Genomic DNA, 21153 nt, shown 5'->3' on the forward strand with positions numbered 1-21153 from the left:
TGTTGAATGTAACTATCTTCATATAAATTTGCGGTCTGTATATTTAAATCTAACGTAAATTTACATTTGTTATTTGTTATATGTATAGTCAACGTAAAATTTGTATTTTTTAAAAATTTGATTCATTTTGCCTTATATTCAAAATCTGTAATACAGAAAACATAGCACAAACTATATTAGTTCAATGGCCCTTTTCGCCAACTCTAATGGCATTATTAATTGATGTTCCGATATAATAAGAGAGAAACATTTACCAAAACAATTAGAACAACAAAATAACCATATTCAAGTTCAAGAACAATTAAAACTGCTCTAGCTGCTAGCGAAAAAAAAAAGAATAAATTGTTGTCATCTCTTTCAAATCTCACAAGTGTAACTTCTAAAATCTAAATCAATTATTGAAGGTCTTGATTCAACATATAATTATTTACTTACATCATCAAATCTTTAATATCCACCATTAAAAAGTTTAAATAAAATAAAAAAAAATGTCATTACATTACATTATTTTATGTTATCCGTCCCTTAAGTTCTCTATGAGAAATATTTAGACTTTCTTCTTAAATATCAGGAATTTATTTTTTTTATTACAGTCAATAGTTTTACATATCTTAAAAGTTGAGGTTAAATATACTTTAGATACTCATTATTTTTTCTACTTTTCGAGATGCATTTTAAAGATAAAATTATGAAAAACAAAACTTCAAAAGAAACAATATTTTAAATATATGATTAGTTATCATTAGCATATAACAACTTAATTATTGTAACTTCTTTACAATGTAACATGTCATTTGGGTATACCTTACAAATCTCACTTTATAAACTAGGTTTATGGAGTTGAGTTATATTTTTAAACTCTACTTCTTAATTTCATAAAAGTAAAAAATTAAAATTTAATTTATATTTTAATAAATTTAATTTATCTTATATATCTTTTTGTAATTTTATTTATATTTTATTTTAAAAATTTATAAATAACTTTTTTGAATTTTATCCATGAATATTAAACATTCACAGGTAATTTTGAAATAAGTATGTGACGCATAATAGAACAACTTTTTTTTGTTACAAAAATCAGGTAATAGACAGATACCATATTAACCCGGTCCGCTGTCATCTTACTAATCTAGGCATTATAATGGTTCGTAATATTGTGGATTTAAAGACCTAATAATTTAGTTAAGTGAAATGACGTGTGTCACCTATAAATATGAAATAAATAAAAGACAAATAATTAGTGAACATAGAAATGAACCCATTTCAATTTCAAGCAGTTTTTCAAAGAAAAAGCAATCTTTCTCTCAGGAAAAAAAAAATCGAGAGAAAACAAACTAAAAATATCATTATTAAAATAGTATATAATAATGGCTAAGAACATTCCATATTTGATTGTTTATTAATTATTTCTTTCAAGTTATAAGTCTATAATATTTTTTTATAACATTTAGTTTACTTCTTTTTAATACAATGTTGACTTTGTTATTTTTAAAAGTAATAATATCTGAAATAATGTCTCCTTTAATAGGATATAATGTCTTTTAATAAAAAGTTGAAAATATGTCTATTGGTATATATCTCTTTAGTCTTGGATGTAGAAGAAAAACTATCTCAAGTCGGCAAAATATATTTTATAATAGTCCACTCATGATAAATGTCAATCTACGAAAAATAATAATATACTATATTAGTTTTACTTGTCATTTATTTATTTTCTTTTCATTAAATGCTTTACAAAATATTTTAACTCATTTTAATTATGAAAACCTTTTATCAAAATATAAATCCTTCGAGTCAAATTCCTAGTTATAGTTTTTAAGTCAAGCCATTATTTATCTTTGATAGCACCACCCATTTTTTTAAAATTTAATGGGAATGAATTTCATTCTAATATGGTTAAATCATGTTACACTGTTTTTTCTTTTCACCAACAGCAACTGGTGAACTACTCATTAAAAGAATATAATATTGTTACAAGTGACATTAATTTATTTATTTTTAATAAGTTTTAAATTAAATAATTATGAATGATATCGTATGTTTTTTTAGAGAATTTCTTGAAGATATTTATTTACGTGACTTTTTATGTGATTTTTATTAGTACCGTCAAAACGGGTTACAATCCGCGGATTAACCTGATCCACCACGGGTTTGAGTCGGGTTGGGTTTAAAAAAATTATAATTTTTTTATGCAGGTGAAATTTCAACTCGGCTCATTTAAACCCGGTTCATGCGGGTTGAACTCATTCTGGGTCGATTGGTCCACCAACCTACCTACCTAATTTTATTTTATTAAAATTTAATTTTAATTTTATAAAAAATATTTATTATTATTTTTTGTTTGAAAAAATTATTTAAGTTCTTTATTTTCAAAATTAATTAAACACCCGAGTGAAATTTGGAATGAAATTTGTTTAGATTTAAATTATAAAAAGTTTGTAATTTTTTTTTGTTTTAAAAAAGTTGTAATTAAGTAAACTAGTGACCTAACTCATTTATTCATTAATTTGTGATTGGGTCGGATGAGTTCAAATTTTTCTAACTTACTAAAATGAGCTTAGTTTAGTTAACTCATTAAGTGATTAACTTGTAATAGATCGAGTTGCACTGATCCGTTTTCATAGCTCTAATTTTTATCGAAGGGTTTGAAGTGATGAAACGTGACATGAAAAGCATTGAACGGTAATTGGATATTTAATTGCAAACGTCAAGGATTGTGTTTTGGGGTAATTTAAAGTCAAATAAACTATTATTCTAATTTAGGTCATTTTCCATCTTGCCTATAATTCTGGCTGCCACAAAACTCTAATTAATTGACCGGGTCAAATTATGTCAAAGTTTTAAATTAAAAAAAATGTCACAATTTTAATAATAATTAAAAACTTTCTTTTCGGAAATTGTAATTCTTGTAGTTTTTATTATTTCTTTAGTCTCACAACATGTCACCATTATAATTAAATACAATAAATGAAACATATACACTTTTTTATATTCTCCTTCAACCACAAATTACGTAAAAAAATATTTTTAATTATTCAGCAACGTAAAAGCTTTTTCCCTAATATTATTAAATTATAATGATACAATTCATTTGTATGCCTTTTTATTTGGTAACTTTACGATTACAAAAGGCTTTAATATGTTTAAAAAAAATATTTTCCCAAATTTGGCATGCTCAACTTTATTAGGTTTTTCTACAATAGATTAGACTGTTGTATTAAATCTAAGTTAAAACAATTGAATTGATTTTATTTGTTTTTACTTCAAGTTTGAACTAAACCAAATTTAATCGTTTTGTTTCATTTATTTGTTTTCGACTTTAATTAATCCAACCATTTTATGGAAAATTAATAATACATATGTAAAAGAATAAACAACATTAATATTAAGCAAGTTTTAGCCAAATTAATTTTATAATTCATTAAATTTAAATCAACTTGGTTAGAGTCTTCAAAACTTATAAATTATTCTTGTCTACAATAAATTTGGACATAATTAAACTGGAAGTGAAACTTTTTTTTCCTTACAATGAGTCAAATTATTGTATCTCTTTCTCTCATGACGCCACTCCTACAAGTTAAACTCATGATGAAATGTGTTGACTCATTAATTTAACTAAAAAAATAACCTATTTTGTAGAAATAAATATTAAATAAAAACTTCAAACCTTTACTTCATTTTATATTAAATATCTATACATACTCAAAAAAGCATGAAATTGATTAATAACATAATGTAAAAATCTAAAAAAGTTAAACTTTAACAGAATTTTTAATAATAAATTCATGTATCATTTATAATTTTTTAATTCATTATGCATTGATATATTGTATATAATATTTAATTTTTATTTACGAAATATTGATTTTGTTTATTATGTTTTGTTTAATAGATAAAATATTAAAATTATTTTTTATTTATAAAGTAATTAAATAATAAAACCAAATTTGTAAGAGCCGCATAAAATAAAAATAGCTTTTATTTTTATTTTTACATTTTTTTATATGAAATATTTAATTATGGTATAGTATTGGGTGATAAAAGCATTTAAGAGTTGTATGAAAAATTAATTACTATTTGTTTTATTTTAATTTTTGGAAATAAGTTAAAGAAAGGGTTATATATAAATCTTTGCATTAGAATATGAGTGAGCTATTGTAGATCTAATGGTTTATGGTTATTGGGTGTTTGTTGTGTGCCTTGGAAATGTGAGTCTGAATCCTCCTCTTACCTTTCAAGGCTTTTGTTGAGGCTGGATCTGTCACTGTTACAAGGTAAGGGGAGCAACTAGATTGATTATTGTGTATAATGAATTGATGTAAATATATTATCGTACATTGTTTTTTTGGGTGTGTTCGTCTTATGCTATAATATGGATTGGGGTTTGGTTTCCAAAATTTAGACGTTGAATGGTTGTGAATCGCAGGAAAGTGTATGTGTTACGTGAATTTGCTTGATCTGTGAGGGAGTAGTAGGTTTACGGTTGGGTGTTATGAGTGGAGTGTTTGGGGTTTAGAAAAGAAAATGAATATGAGAGTTGGATATTAAAATTAAAGGTAAGGGTTTCGGTGTTGCAGGAGAAAATGGGGGCTGCTGGAACCATGAGGGTCTCGTAAAACTAAGAATAAAAGGTTTCGTTAATTCTTTATAGTAACATTAGTGGGTCATTTTTCTTGTTTGAATGTGCAGGGCATTAATGTTTTGGAATGTGTTTACAATATTAATGGTTAATGGAAAGTTAGTAGGGTAAGTTTAAGAAATTGGAATAGTGTAATGATTACATGCAAAGTCCTATACTGGTGCAGCAGAAGTTTTGGTGGAAATAATATAAAATATTCTTTTAAATTGATGAAGTTTGAACTTACCTTTGTCATTTCACGTGAAAGTGGCAGACTTTGGTGCATTCTCTTTTGGTTTTCTTTTCATTAAAATATTGTAGTTAAATGGTATCTTAATATAGCATTTTCTTCATATACTATTTTCATAGTGTTGATCGTGCTATGCAAATGAAGTGAAGTTTTAGACAACGTAATATGCTGCAGTTTCTGTTTTTTTTTAGATTAACAATATATAATATTTTGTTTTGGGTTTAAGCATGCGGTGTGTGTTTTATTTGATATAGATGTTATATAACGTGGTGTACTTGCCCCGGTGAAGCTCTAAAAGAGTGATGGGAAGTGAAAAGAGGGTTATTTGTCGTGATCGAGGGAGTTTGGGTGTGAATTGGTTACTTTGACGAAATCATTTGTGATTATATGCTGGTGACTTGGAATTCTGATAATGCGAGTGTTAATGATTTGATGTGTTGTCATATGAAGATGTGTGTAGGAGTATGATGATATGCATTATTCGGAAATCTTATTCCAAGTTGATGATGAATACTTATGTATGTTATATGATTCCTTTCTGTTAGCTCACCCTTGCATGTGTGGTTGTGGTTTACACCTACAATGATCGTACTTGTACAGTTGTAGATGTTGTACAGTTGTAGATGTTGTACAGGTGTAGGTGTAGATGTTGTCCAGGTGTAGATGTTGTACAAGTGTAGATGTTGTACAGGTGTAACTAAAGCGAAGTTGAGCGAAGAGATACAGGGGAGAACTATGGGATTTTAATTTCAATGCGATTGGTTTTGTAATGGAATTTTGTGAACGCTTTATAGTTACATTTGATTTAGGATGTTTTCTAAATTCTTTTGTAATAAATGGAAGTTTTTATTCAAACTGTATCTCAATGGTATCAGGGTTAAGTTTTAAAAAGTTTTGTAAACCCGTGGCACCCAAAATTAGGGGTGTTACAAAATTGAATTCATCGGATGTTCTATCTACGTCTAAGAACACACAAACATAATCAGGACACCATTAAAATCAGTGATAAATAGGTATTCATGTAGATGATTAAAAATACATGCAAGTAAAATAAGACCAAAATATAATAAATAACATAAAAAACAAGAAAAAAACTTAAACTCACCTCATGCAAATAAAGAAATCGATTAATCCAAATTTATTGTAATAATCCAAATTGAAATATGTCTTAAGAACTTTCATATAATAATGATAAATTTTAAAATATAATATAAAAAATAAATAAGTAATTAAATATTAACATTATTAATAAATGAAATAATAAAATATTAAAAATAAATTTTATGTAAAATTTAAAATTACATAATACTTATATTTAAATTAACATTTCTTATTAAAATTATTAAGTTAATGTTTCTTATTTTGAATTTTATTTATCTTCATTATTTAAAATATAATATTTGTTTTTAACTTCTTAATTTACTTTTAATTGTAATGAAAACAAAATCTGGTGATTTTAAAAATGTTTTGGTTCAAAGGTCAAAATACTAATTTTCTTATAAAAGAATCCCTGTCCCATATTCTCTGTTTTTTAAGCTAATACATATTTCTTAAAATGTTATTAATCACATAAGCGATATAAAAATATACTTTACTTTTTTAACTTAGAATGACAAAAATTATTAATCAAATACATTCTTCTTTTTTTCTACATCTTATTTATGACAGGTTCTTTTCCAGGTTGGTGAGGATAATTTCGACTTTCTGACATGCATGTTCTTCCTCCTTCGTTTTGGTAGCTGTTCTGTTGAATCTCCTTTCCGATCTTCGTCTCATCCGGTTTTTTGTTTTCATTTTTTCTCTTCCTACCAGTTACCCAAACTCAATACAAGAATCACCAAAATAAAAAAACGAGATAACAAGGTTCATGTATAATCTAATCTGTACACGTATTGTGCATGCCATTTTCCCGGCGAATCTCCTGAGCCTCCGAACAAAAATCTAGCTTTTTGTTCTCATCGATCCCAATGATTTCTACTTTCTGGGCATTCCGCTTTTTTATCTGAATTGGTGACCAAAGATTATGGCGTACGAAATTATCACCATTCACGAGTCCAGCTAATTTTCTTCAACGCAAAACAAGTGTGCCAAATATTATACACGCCTTCCCAATTTAAGGCCAAAAAATAAATCGTGGCAGAAAAAAAAATCGATTAATTCAATAAACTATTGAACAAAGGAGGAGTCAAACAGAATCCGCAGCAGCCGGCGGCGGAAAGGGCGCAGTAGCAGATATTCCTGCGCCGCCGTTATTGGCCACCCTTGGAGACCTAACGGAAGAGGCCCTCACTAAGAAAGGCGGCGCCATAGTGAAAACCCAGCGGTCGGACTTAAACCCCCGGTCCAACCGCCGCGAAGACCTCCCTCTGCTACTTCCCTCGCCGGTTCGATATCCACGCCGCGAACTACCTTCCCTGGGCAACATAACCAAGCTTCTCGCTCGATGCAGTTCCGGGTTGAGAAGTAGCTGTTTTCTAACTTCCTCAGGAAGCCTCAAGGTGTACCTCTCAGTGTCCTCGCCGGGTTGGACCAGCGAATGACCGGTCGAGTGAGAGCGGGGGAACCGGCGGGGGCGGCCCGACCGGGAGCCTCTCGTGCGGTTCCGGTTCAGCGTCTGGTTTAGGCTGAGCACTTGAGGGGGTTCAGAGGAAATCGGAAGCTTAGGCTCTTGCTGTTGTTCGGGAAGAGGCTCGACGGCGTCGTTGTGGGCCTCGGGTTGGGCTTCGGATTGGGCCTCGATGTCGTTAGGAGCATTGAGAACCGGAATTCCTCTGACGGAGTCTCCGGGCTCGGGGACGAGGTTAGCGCGGCAAACGGGGCAGGTAGTGTGGGAGGCGAGCCACTCGTCGATGCACTCCGGGTGAAACACGTGATCGCACTTAGGGATCAAACGCAGCGTTTCGGTTTCCTCGAACTCGTTTAAGCACACCGCGCACTCCAGCGTCCCCTTTCCAAGCTTGTGGATCTTCACCACGGAGTACTCCAGCGTGGGGAAAGTGTCGATGACGGCCTGATCGAGGCCACGGCGCTGGCGGGAGGTGGCTCCGGTGAGGTTGCGGATGCTTGCGGAGGGGGAGTCGGCGCAGTGGCGGATGTAGATGGAGAAGAAGCCCATGAGGAAGACGGCGGCGATGAGGATGACGATTATGATGGCCATGGAAGGGCTGAAGCGGTTGTAATACGATTCGTTTTGGTTATTGGTTGTAGATTGTGCAGCCGCAAGAGGAACGATGAGAAGGAGGAGGAGGAGAAAAACGTAACTTCCTCCATTTTCTCTAGAGCCATTTGAGTTCTTCATTTGGCTCGCCTTAGAGAGAGAAAAAGGGTATGAGATTTTATAAAGTGAAGAAGGAAAAGAGGAAGCGCTTATAAATGATTCGTCATCGACAGTGATGAAGGGGAAGAGAAGGTTCATAGGTTATGAAGTCTTGGTTAAAGTTACGTCAGATTTTGGTCAGAGACGGTGTACCACAGTAATATATAATTTCTGTAATCACCCCAGAAACTTCCAAACTAAATCATATCATTTTCTAACTGCCTTTTTTTTTTCTTTTTTCTTTTATAAAAAATTACTTTCTCTTTTTATTTAGTCAACTTTTTAATTCCATCTTAAACACGCGTCTCTCTCTTTTTCCCCACTCATTACATAATCTATTACGTTTCTTCCTATTCAAGGAAAAGTAATATATTTTTTATTTTTTTATTTTTAATTTAGCATCTATTCAACTCACTGATATCAATTACATCAGTATATGTATCGAGTGAAGAATCTCAAATATATAGCTTTGTCGCGATTTTCTAATGTTAATAATACACGTAGACACCAACAAAAAAAAGTTACCAATTTTAAAAAGAATAAAAATACATTAATTATTTTTCCGATGTATTAATTATAATTTTTGTACTTTATTCAACAACGTTAAGCAAAAAAAGAACGAAAAGAGTGTTTTTTATTCTTTCTTTCGCTGGTTGTGTATTTCACTGTTTTCAATTTATCAAAACTCATCGATAGCGTCACTCAAACTATCTGATCACAAGGAGTTCCTCGTGTAAGTGCATATTTAGCTCATTAATTAAAACTGAAAAATAATATATATTTTATTTTTTGCATGAAGAAGCACGTCCCTGACCATGCAAAATAAATAAATAAAAAATGATTTTGTGGCATTTGTAGCACAACCACGCTGAATTCCACAGACTCCAACTCTGAGAATTTTGTCGTAAAGAGAAAAGGGAAAGTGAGAAAAACTGAAAGGATTCTCTCATTTCGAATTTTGTGAAACTGTTTGTTTTCTGAATTATGATTTTTGAAGTAAAGAACTTATCCCAAATGTTACTGAAATCTCACTTTCAATATTATGTTTGGATAGATCAATTTCAAACTAAACACAATGTCACGAAGGAAAATATAACTAAATGAGAACCTCTAGACTTCCCAGATTTTTTTTTTTACATAAAAATAATTTGTCTATCATGTTTTGTAGTATCAATATCAGATTGGTTGGCTTTTATAACAATATACACAGAAAAAAAACATTAAAATTATGAAACATTTAAACCATCGTGTCTTTTACACATACATTTAATATTAAATGGACCATATTAATATTACACGGAATAATATTGAAATTAATAAATATAACTTATAATGTGTTTATTTGATATAATATATGTTTAATACCTTTTTTTGTCCCAATTTTGGTTGGAAATGTTCGAAACGGTCCTAATTTTTTTTTATGTTCAATGTTGTCCTAAAGAACATAATTTATGTTCAGTTTAATCTTTTTTTTGCAGACGGCGTTTAAATAGTTAGCAACGCACTGTCCAGCTGTGCAAACTCCAAATGAAATGGCATTTAACTGTCCACGTGGATTCCCTTCAGGCACAATGAGGTGGAAGGCAGGAAGAGATCGAGCAGTAAGGGAGAAGAAGAAGGGAACCGAACGGCTGAAGGGATGAGGGTACCGAGCGGTGGAAGCACAGGAGCTGATCGGTTCGCCAGAGGGATTTGCGATTTAAGCTTGTGGTCCTGCATATTTCTGGTTCTTGTGGTTTGCAGGTTTGGGGTTGGCGAGGATGATGGAGGTGTGTGTCACCGCGGCGCGTTGATGAAGGTAGCGGCAGCGATGGAGATTCCGCTGTTGGCTATGAATGTTGTACGAAACTCGTGATTTAGGTTGGTGCTAGAGGAGGAAGACTCGTGATTTGCTGTAGGTTTGATGGTGTCGCGGATGAAGATGTGGTGGTTGCAGGTTCTAGCGTTGAGTGGCGTGATTGTTACGGCGGCAACTGCCTGAAATGGGCTTTGTTGTGCAGTAGTGGTGGCGGCCTAAGGTTTTGGAAGCGCGAGGAAGATGATGCGCGAAGATGGTGCGTCGTTAACGATTTAAACACCGTATGCAAAAAGGACTAAATTGAATATAAATTACGTTCTTTAGGACAACATTGAACAGAAAAAATAAATTATGACCATTTCCAACCAAAATTGGGACAAAAAAAAGTATTAAACCTATAATATAATATAATATAATATAATATATAGCCATAACAATTGTAATAAATGTATGATAATATTAACATTTGTCCGTAAATACAAATTAAAAGATTAAATATTGTGTATTTATTAAATATTCATAAAATTTAAATCCATATTCATAAATAGCATACACTAACATAATATTAATAAATACATAATTATAATTAATATTAATGGATATAAATTAGTAAGTATTTGTCTGGTATTAATAATGTTAAATATATTTATTGGATTTTTTAAATATTACTATAGTTGAGATGGCTTTTATATATAAATTTAAAATATGATGTATTTATTATCATAGAATTTTATACCTTGTAAATGTGTTCGATATTAATATCAGTAGTTTATATTTGATTAGTTAAAGTAGTTAATGTCATAATAAAAACGTAATTGATATTTTAATATTCGTATACTTAATTTATATTTATAACTTTCTTCATATTATTAACTTATTTATATTAATTAAATGTTTAATTAATTTTAATCTGAAATTTATTTTTTCTATGTCACGGTCTCGATCATACTATTGCAATTGTTACGTACCAATCGATATATATAATAGAATGAACATGAAACTACGATGAAAAAGAAAAATGAAAATAAATAAAAGAAAGAAAGGAGATTTTTGTCTCTTGTCACACATGGGAAGATAAATAATGTTGAGAACTATAGCTAATGTTAAGAACAATTCAAGATAAATATATATGCATCTATATAAGGTTGATTTAGGGTTTTTCTTACATTATTACAGAGACACAGTTAAGTAAATAATAATATGAAATGAAATTTGATATTTTGATTCCTTTCTAGAAAAACATGATTCATTGTTTAGACTTCTGTATTCTCTCTCTCTATCTTCGTTTGACTTATATTTTATTTATTTATTTTAAGTTTTTTCCCGACGATTTTCTATGCAATGAATTTGATTTTGGAAGTTAAGGCACACACTGGTCAAATTCTAGAAACCGTAGATTGGACTTTGGTGGCTAATAAACTGTTGTAACTTGGGAGCTTTACACCATACACCTAACTCTTCCTTTTCAAACCTTATCCTCTGCTTCTTTTAATACATCAAAACATTAAATATCATAGAAATCAAACTCAAATCTTTAGGATTCATCAAACTGCTCAATCCTTTATATTAATTACTTTCATTTCACTCATAGTTACTCTTCATTTTAAAAAAAAAAAAGTTAAAGTTGACTGTGTTATCAAAATTGGATAAATAATTAAAGTTTTATATTAAACTATTTTTTCTTTTTATCTCAGCAAAAGTAATCTCTTTATTGTTAAAAAATGTCATTTTTAAAAAGTTACATGTTTAATTTTAACTTTTATATAAAATCATAGCAGAACTTGTTTTCTAATATTCTTTAGATAACTACAAACTGCTTACACACATATATAAATAATTATCATGAAAATATCAAGTCTTTCAATATACTTTTCAATTATTATGAAAATTCAAGCCAGGACCCCCAAAACATAAACTATTTTCTTTTCACTATACCTTAGAGAAAATAGAAAAACCACATGATTACCCTATTGAGAGTATGTTCGCTTATATATGATTCGGTGTATCATTAGAAATTGTATTGGTCAAAGATACAGTAAGTATTGAAGTTATTAATTTAGACAAAAATCAGAAAAGTTTCTTTCTAATATCATTTCCAATTAAACATGATTTTACTTACTAGTAAATAATAATTAAGGACTGCATATGAACTATATATATGGAAAACTTTGTAAAAATTATTATATTAAAATACCATTAAATTAATATAATAATGAAAGAAACCAATCCATTAAAGGAAAACAACAAGATTAAGGATTACTAATTTTCAATGTCTAATTCTAAACCTTGAGAAAATTAATAAATTATAAATAAGAGTTTAAGACTTTAAAAATTACAAGACACTATAAACTGAATGGTACTGTTTAAGTGATTTTCTATTCTTTTTACTGCAATAATTATATTTTTGTTCAATGAAACATAAAAATAAATCAATAAAAAAAAGTCAGATAAGTTTATTAATTTTTAAAATATAAAAACCATCAATAATTATGCAAAAGTTTTACTTGCTAATTTTTTTTTATAGATATGAAGATAAATATAAGAAAGAGACCATCAAGTGGTTAAAGTGCAGTACACTTTTCTTCATCAAGACCGAACCATTAATTATTCTTTTTGTTTGTCATTAACTAACATCGACAAAATTAATTAGAGATGTTTTTGTTTGTCATTAACTAACATAGACAACAGATTAATGCTGACACTAGGGATACCAAAATAAATATGCTTTTGAAATTTTTTCAATTTTTTGAAAATCGTTCTAATTTCTACCTAAGCAATAACTTCCTTTGCTTTTTTTTATTACAGTAAGTTATTCCACGCTTAAATTGAGAAAATTTGAATCCGACCAAGAAACAAAAATCACTGTAAATGCTAATCAATTGGTTGTTTCTTATTATACATCATTACTTATTTATGGTACGTGGCTTAAATGGGTGAGATCACATATCACTAAATAAGAAAGACAAGAAAACACTCTTATCCATAACCGATTTGTGGTTACTGGTTAACATAACGATGTTCTTGTATTAATTAATACATTTAAGTCATGGAATGTAGATTTATATTATGTGGTGAATGATATGCATCCTAAGGTTAGGTTTGGTCCACAATTTGATTTAATACGTGTCTCTCAACAACACCATAAAATTGTTAATGTTATAAATCCTTTAATATTATTTTCTTGTCCTTTTATGTATATGAAAATATGTTTTACTGATTATAATTAAGAAATACAGATCCACTTTAAATATATTGGTGATTGACAGTTTATAAAAAAAATTATTAATTTTTTATGACCGAAAATAATTTACAAGTATATTAACATTATAAGTCGCTCCATTATGTCAATAAACTAATTCTTAAATATGTGATAAGTCGAATAGTATTACTATTAAAATCCATTTTTACATTTTTAATAATAAAATGTAAAAAAATAAAAATAAAAAATAAAAAGGGTAGTCTTCTCCTTTCAGTCATGGTTCGATAAGCAAAAGTTTTTGTTTTAGTAAAACCATGTTCAAACTAGAAAGTTCCATTGACAAAATTTGTCAAATCTCTAACGAGAATGATTGTATACTTATTTTATAATTGTACTATAGGATACCCAATCCTCCAATGGTCGACCGGTGACTCGGGCGACCTAGTGACAGTTGAATCAATACGAGGCCTTCTTAAAGATACTGTGTCGTCGATCACTTGGCCCTCGACAACCAAATAGTGATGTCGCGACATAACGTTCGCACCGCGCACACGACAAGTCACCTATTCATGTCGACGCACAAGATGGTCGACATACAAGCGCTATATCGTAGCGTGCAGTTACAGATAAGCAGTTACGCATAATCAGCTAACCAACGCCGCGAATCACGGAAGTAATTGACTCAGTATCAGCACACGATCTAGCAGTTACAACTTCTACACAGTCAAACTTCAATAACTGACCGGATTGTCAGGTAACGGTTTATTTTACTGTTTTAAATACACAGAGCACACCAGAAAAAAGGTACGTTTTTTCCCCTTAGAGAAATTATTCTTCTTCTTGATCACTTTGAACCAAAAGATTCAGGTGACTCCTTTTCTGACTTGAGCGTCGGAGTGCCTTTGCAGGTACCCAGCCCACCTTTTCCTAAGGAACAGAACATAAAGAGAGGAAGGAAGCATTGTGACGAAAAGCATAAAGAGAAGCAGTTCAGTTTTGTTAGGTTTGTATCTCGGCCCCCACATCCCTACTGAAACAATAATTATAAGAAAATGACATTATTATTTACTTTTTCGTTTGGTCCAGTAATTTTAAATAAATTGTATAGTATTTTATGGAATTTGTCAAAACCAAAAAAAGTCTCTAATTAAATACTTGTTGGGATTTTGTAATTATACTTGATAGTAAAATATTTAAATTATTGTTAGCTGTTTTAAGGACTAAACGACGGAAATAACTAATATAAAGTTAGATATTTTTTTTTTCTTTTACTTTTTTACGTTCATTATTAACTGAAGGAATTGAATTTGTGACTAAGTTAATTTGACTTAACCTTTTCATCTTTGGTCTGATTTCGAATCATATTTGTAAGAACTTTATGAAAAACTTTAAAAGTATAATTCAATTTAATTACTTTATTTTACTAAGTAAATGTTAGCTTATTAAGCATCGGTCCAGAAGAAAAATTACATAAATGAATATCTTAAGACTATGCCATATAGAATCAGACTTTAATCGAGAACTAATAAAGATCATGATTTACCGGCTTTATCTTTTTCAATACTTTGACAAAAAAATCTATTAAATATTATAGACATGTTATAATAATACTATGATTTATTAAAAAATATTCCATTTTATGTGTGCCTTTAATATTTTAGTTACTTTTATATTTTAAAAAGGAAATAGAATATAAAACTCGTAAAAAACAGTAAGTATAATTTTCTATTCAAATTCTATTATTTTAAAAAATACATTAGAAAATTAATTTTGAAAAATCATGTAATTATAACAAAAATAGTAATATTCTCACACAACTATAACAAATATATTATTATATTACCTATCTATCACAGACATGTAATTATAATAAAATGTAAAATATGAAATTTATTATTTATTGTGTATGATATAAAAGCATACTATACCCCTTTTGAGATTACCCTTTATTATATTGTTATACATGAGTGTATCAGATGGGCCTTATTTATAGGAGTGTATCACATGGGCCTTATTTATCAGATGGGCCTTATTTATATGAGTGTATCAGGCAGTTTCTTCTTGTACCTCCATGTCTTTCTTCCTGCTCTCCCACATACAAAAATTGTTCATTTTGCATTTTTTTTATTGTGTGATCCAAGAATAAAAAATAACTTTTGGATTATGCAATTTAAACATTTTTTTTAAGAAAAAAATCATTTTAAATTAAATATTCCAAAATTCATTTTTACTTTTAGATTATACAATCTAAAAGTTAAAAATAATTCCTAGATTGTACAATTAAAAAAAATGAAAAACAAATCATAGGTATGGAGAAAAAAAAGTTATGGAGGTGCAGGAAAAACTTTCGTGTCTCATTAGCCTGAAAAGTGAAAATGCTCTGGTGCATTAGTAAACCTCACGATTGATTACTTCCTCCACCACCATACAATGCTTCTTACACCTCTTCCTTCCTTTTTTGTCCTTTTATAATATTTAATTTTTTGTGATTAAAAATTTTAACTTTATAATTTATATACCGAAACGAATATCAATATCGTTATATTTTTAAAGGGATGTCAATGAACGAATATCAACATCATATTTTTAAATGGATGTCAATGAACGAATATCAACATCTGTTGGATATCTACATCGGATATCACATTCCCAACATAGAAGAAGAGGCTAAGAAGGGAAAAGTAGTAAAGAAGAGATTTTGATAACAAGAAAAAAAGCTGAAACTAAATCGTAACCGAGAAGAAGAAATATGGTTAGGGTGGCATCGTATTTCGCAATGACGCTGGGTGTTTTCGTGTTCTGGCAGTCCATGAACAAAGGTCATGTCTGGATCACCCTCAGGACGAAAATGTTCATTTTCTTCATCTTTCTCTCAATTCCCTTCTCCAATTTTACTCTTCAGCAAAAAAAAAACCTAGATATCATCAAACAAATCATTGTTACAATTATAATTTCACACCTAACTAAACAAGAAAGCTAAGAGAGGAAGAAGAAGACACTGAAAAGAAGAAATGAAGGTTATGTGAAGGTGTGGGGTACTGCAGCGTAAAAAAGGAATGAGAAAGAAAATTGAGTTTTAAATTAAAATAGGTAAAAGTAAATAGGTTAATTTTGGAAATAAGAAAAGTTAGAAAGGTGTAAAAAACATTGTGTAGTGGTGGAGGGAGTAACACTTAATCATATTATTTTATTTGAATAAAATAAAACTGAATTCAGAACTTCAATTATTCTTTTTCTTTTCAGATTTAAATATATTCTTATTGGAAGGAATTCAATTATTTAAATATAACACTTGAATTTAATATATAAAACTTAAATTATTTAAATATAGCATTGAAACTACTCACTTAACTAAATCTAAGAAAAAACAATTTGATTCTCTATATGATAACAGGCGTTCAATCAAATATTGTGTTGTACATAAAAATAAATATAAAAGTAAACAACCAAATAATATGTTTTTTCTTAATTTAAAAATAAAATAGTAAACAAAATCAATATCTATTATTTACTTAAACATAATATTGAAAACAAACATAAATTTACGTCACTAAAATGTAAGTCATAATTGAACATTTAACGACATTGCTTATGTATTTATTTAATAAAATTATTTTTAAATTAAGATCATACTGTAAAGTAATTTAGGTTTAATCAATTTTATAAAAGTGACTTAGGATGACTTATATTTATATATTGCATTTTGATACTATATATATAGTTAATGTGAATTTTCAAATTTTCTCATTAGTAAATATCATCACCTATCTTAGGTTAAATAGTTATTCTAGAAGAAGGATGATACAAGTATTTACATCCCTGATATTTGGGATAAAAGCTGTAATTAACATTTAACGAGTTTTTTAAACTAATACTCATCACTTACATGGGTTTTTCTTTATCTGTGTACAGTTGGTAGGCTCAATTTGATGGGAGTTGTTACTCATAAAGCATACATAAGCAAAAAGATCAAAATGTATATTTTTAAAATTACATTAATAATATATTTTTAAGGACCTTGTTTTTTTTATCCTTATAAACTAAAGATGGTCAGTTTGAGGTTGTTGAAGGGAAAATGTCTTGAAAATTTTTTAATTTTATTTATTATATTTTAAACACAAAAAAAAATCATTTAAATTTCTGTTTTGGACTTAATAGATGAAATTTTATTTGTTTTTTTAAAAAGGAATTTGTTTTTAAAATTTTTTCAAATATACATGAATATTTTTATGGATACAATACTTCAATATTTTCATTTGACATACAAAATCAATCAGATAAAGAAAAAGAAATGAAATAATTTTTTTATTGATATATATATATATATATATATATATATATATATATATATATATATATATATATATATATATTTGTGTTAATAAAAATTTATCTTGTTATATTACTTAGATTTAGGTTTTTTAATTAAGGAGGGTCAATTTTAATTTTCTTTAAGAAAATTACCAATTACGTTGTGCTATATTTTGAAAGTAAAGTCGTCAAAGTAAATGACTATTTTGGTATAAATTAATGTTTTGAATTGAAATCGTCATCTCCTATAATAATTTAGTATAACTGAATTTGAATCACAGTAATCGTGACAATTTTAGTATAATTAATTTTAAATTACAATCATCATCCTTATAACAAAATCAAATACCAAATCCACTAGAAAAAGATGACCACTTCATTTAAAAAATAATTACACTAACATCATAAAAAATAATAACATTTTTGTTTAAAATCAATTATATTATAAGAGATTACAACTTTAGTTTAAACTTTAATTTATATAAAATCATCAGTTTTGACGATTTCAATTTTATAGTACAAAATCATCCATGAACATGACGACTTTTTCAAAATAAATTAAAATAAATTCATGCTTAAATAACATGATTTCATCTTAAGTACTCCAAGTACTCCTGTATCTTTTTATTATTTTTTTTATTCCAAAAATACTCTATACATTTTCACTATTTTTTTCATTTCAAAAATACTCAACACCTTCCCACTATATTCAACAATCTTTTTCTTTCTCTCTCCATATTAATGGAGCATTCACATGACTCAGATTTAAACTTGTGATATATTGCAAAATTTTATTTACACTTTCCCTTAAATAAATCTGATTCAATCTTATTTTCACTGTTCAATATATTTTTTTTTCTTCAAATTACTTAATAAATGATAAAATTTTGTTCTAAATTTCTAGAAAAATGTTTATATATATATATATATATATGTGTGTGTTTTATTTTTACATTTAATATATATAATTTTTAACATTATATTATATTTTAACTTACCGACATGTTTGACTCAAATAACTTGAATAAAATATTTAATTTATTAGATAAATAATATAAAAATATTATTAAATACTTAAAGTATAAAAGAAAAGTTATTTGTTAAAGATTTTGAATTTATTTAGTTCTTTCGTCGTTATAAAGTTAGTTTATAATAATAATAATATATTATTTACTATTAATATTATTATGTTTATTATTTTATATTTGCATCTAACTTTTAAGTTTATAAAATGGAAGTGGTAGAAGCACTAATATTGAAGTTTCCTCTGAACTTTATATTTTGCAATATATCACAATGCAGAGAGAGAAATAGAAAGATTGGGAGGATAGTGGGAAGGTGTATGATAGTTTTGGAATAAAAGAAAATAATGGAGAGGTACAGAAAAACTTGGGGTGATCGGGGAGAGCAACACCCTCACCTTAATATTGGTAAGTTTTTATTAAAGGGGACCCAAATTTATAATTTTAGAAACAAATTAATCCTATTCGTTTAAAAAACTTTAGATTTATTGAAACTCCTCACTAACAATATAATGGACTTAAGAGAATATATTTGAAATCATACTTTAAAACTAATCAATGGGCCAAATCCTATAAACCAACTTAGTTTCCCATTGATTCAAAGTTGGACTAAAAATCATTGTAAATTTTGGTGTGAACCGAAATTAAACCCAACCCATTAATAATACAATAAACATGATGTAATCTAAAAATAGTTCAACAAAATTAAAAGATGGTCTCTCTCTCACACACACATATTATATAACCTAATATTTTCATATTCTATGAATATGTTGAATTATTATTTTTTAGATATTATTTATAATTATTTAATATTTGTGTTTGGTAATGCATATTGGCATAATATTTGAAATTATCATCTATAAATATTAATTAACATATATTAACACATGTTGTGGTTGTTATAATATATTAATATGCTGTTTTTTTTCATGATTAATCAAATAATTAAGAATCTAGTTAAAAAAATTAATATAATAAAAAGTATATTGTAAAAGAAAAGTTGAAAACTATAATGTTTTTATCTTTTTAATTAACAAATAATTTGAATTGAGTTGACTAAAAAAACAATTAATCTCTAATAATTTTATTCATGATATATAAAAGTATAATTGAATTGTAATATATATTGACTTTATCTTATTAAAATGTTTTTATAAAGTTAAATTAAATTTAAATTCTAGAAAAAGAAGAATTTTTCTGTTTTCATTTGGATAAAAAGAAAAAAGAAGAAGAATAAGCTCGAATAATTTGATTGTGTCATTATATGTAGTACAAGTTATCATTATGTGTACTACAAGATATGGATGAACAAAATTATTGAGGCAATTTGGCTATGTTTGTTCTTGTGTAATGATTAGAATTTAAAAATGAATTTGATTTCAAATTCAGAATAAGCTGTTTATTCAACATTTAGATATTTTACAATTCATAGTTATATCTTACTAAAATAAATTGATGTTTTAAAGAATAATAAAAATATCTGTATCTGTTAAAAGCACTTTTTAGAAAACACTTTTTACAAGATAATAATAAATGTTTTGGGTTTAGAAATGAAAGTAATGAAATAAAGAAGACGAATATGGCAAATCCAATTTCTGTGGGTTCCCACATTTCAAACTGTTCGGCTCATGACCCCGGCTATGTATTCTTCTTACACGTAACTCTTTTTTTTTTTTTTTATCAATCACATAAAGTATTTTATTTTATATTTTAATTAAGTATATTTTAATTTATGTAAAAAATCTGATAATTTTTGTAAGAGATTAAAAAAAATTCTAATATATTTGTAATATGTTCAGCATATATTTTTATTTTGAAAATCCTTATTTCTAATTTCTTTAAATTTAAAATATTGTCTTTTTTTTTTTTGTTTTTATAAAACAATGATTTGTTCTAGTATTTATACTTTCTATCTCTTATTTTTTAAAATTTAGTGTTACGAATTTTTTTTCTTAATTTTACTAAAGATAAATAAATGGTAATTTAAAAAAAAAATAGGGATACTAGTTTGTATCATAATAGGATAGGATATCATTTCAGATTTTGGACACACAGAAAGAGTATTTTTAATGCAACGTAAAATCGTTTCATTATGCCTTATTTTATTTTAATAAATTCCATTTTATCAAATTATTTTAAAAATATTTTTGTGTCTTTTGCTTCAATACAAAGTATTATAACATTCACATTTTTATATTTTTTTATCCACATCTCAATTTTTTACAATTTAAAAACTAATTTAATTATTATATCAAGATTGACAATTTTTTTTTTTAAATTTAACGTCTTAAATTTTTAAATCCTTTTAGTTTTTACAACTTAAAAAGACAATTAAATTAAAATTTTAAATAATATTGTTTTATTCTCTACACTCAAGATGTTAAATTCCAGATCTCTCCATGTTATGTCAAAATGTTCGACCAAGATTTTCTTACAATACTCAAATTTTATATTTAAGGTTTTAATCACAACATCTCTATGAGAGATGTTCTAATACGTAAACTAAAAATAAAATCATAATTTCGAGGAATTTTTTTTATTAAAACGAAAAATATAAATACCCGTATATTTTTACAGTAACAAAATCATACTTAAGTTATATATAAGATGTAAAAAGTTACTTTTAAAATATCAAC

General features: G+C 27.7%; 1 protein-coding gene across 1 annotated transcript; it reads right to left on the reverse strand.

Annotated features, from left to right (window-relative positions):
• Positions 1 to 6440: 6440 nt before the first annotated feature.
• On the reverse strand, positions 6441 to 8298 carry ATL6 (RING/U-box superfamily protein). The gene has a single exon (XM_047296554.2). The coding sequence runs from the start codon at positions 8281 to 8283 to the stop codon at positions 7054 to 7056; it is 1230 nt and encodes a 409-aa protein (XP_047152510.2). The 5' UTR covers positions 8284 to 8298; the 3' UTR covers positions 6441 to 7053.
• Positions 8299 to 21153: the final 12855 nt, after the last annotated feature.

Source organism: Vigna umbellata, chromosome 8, assembly GCF_029865625.1.
Source record: "Vigna umbellata cultivar VRB3 chromosome 8, Vumbellata_1.0, whole genome shotgun sequence".
Taxonomy (NCBI): Eukaryota; Viridiplantae; Streptophyta; class Magnoliopsida; order Fabales; family Fabaceae; genus Vigna; species Vigna umbellata.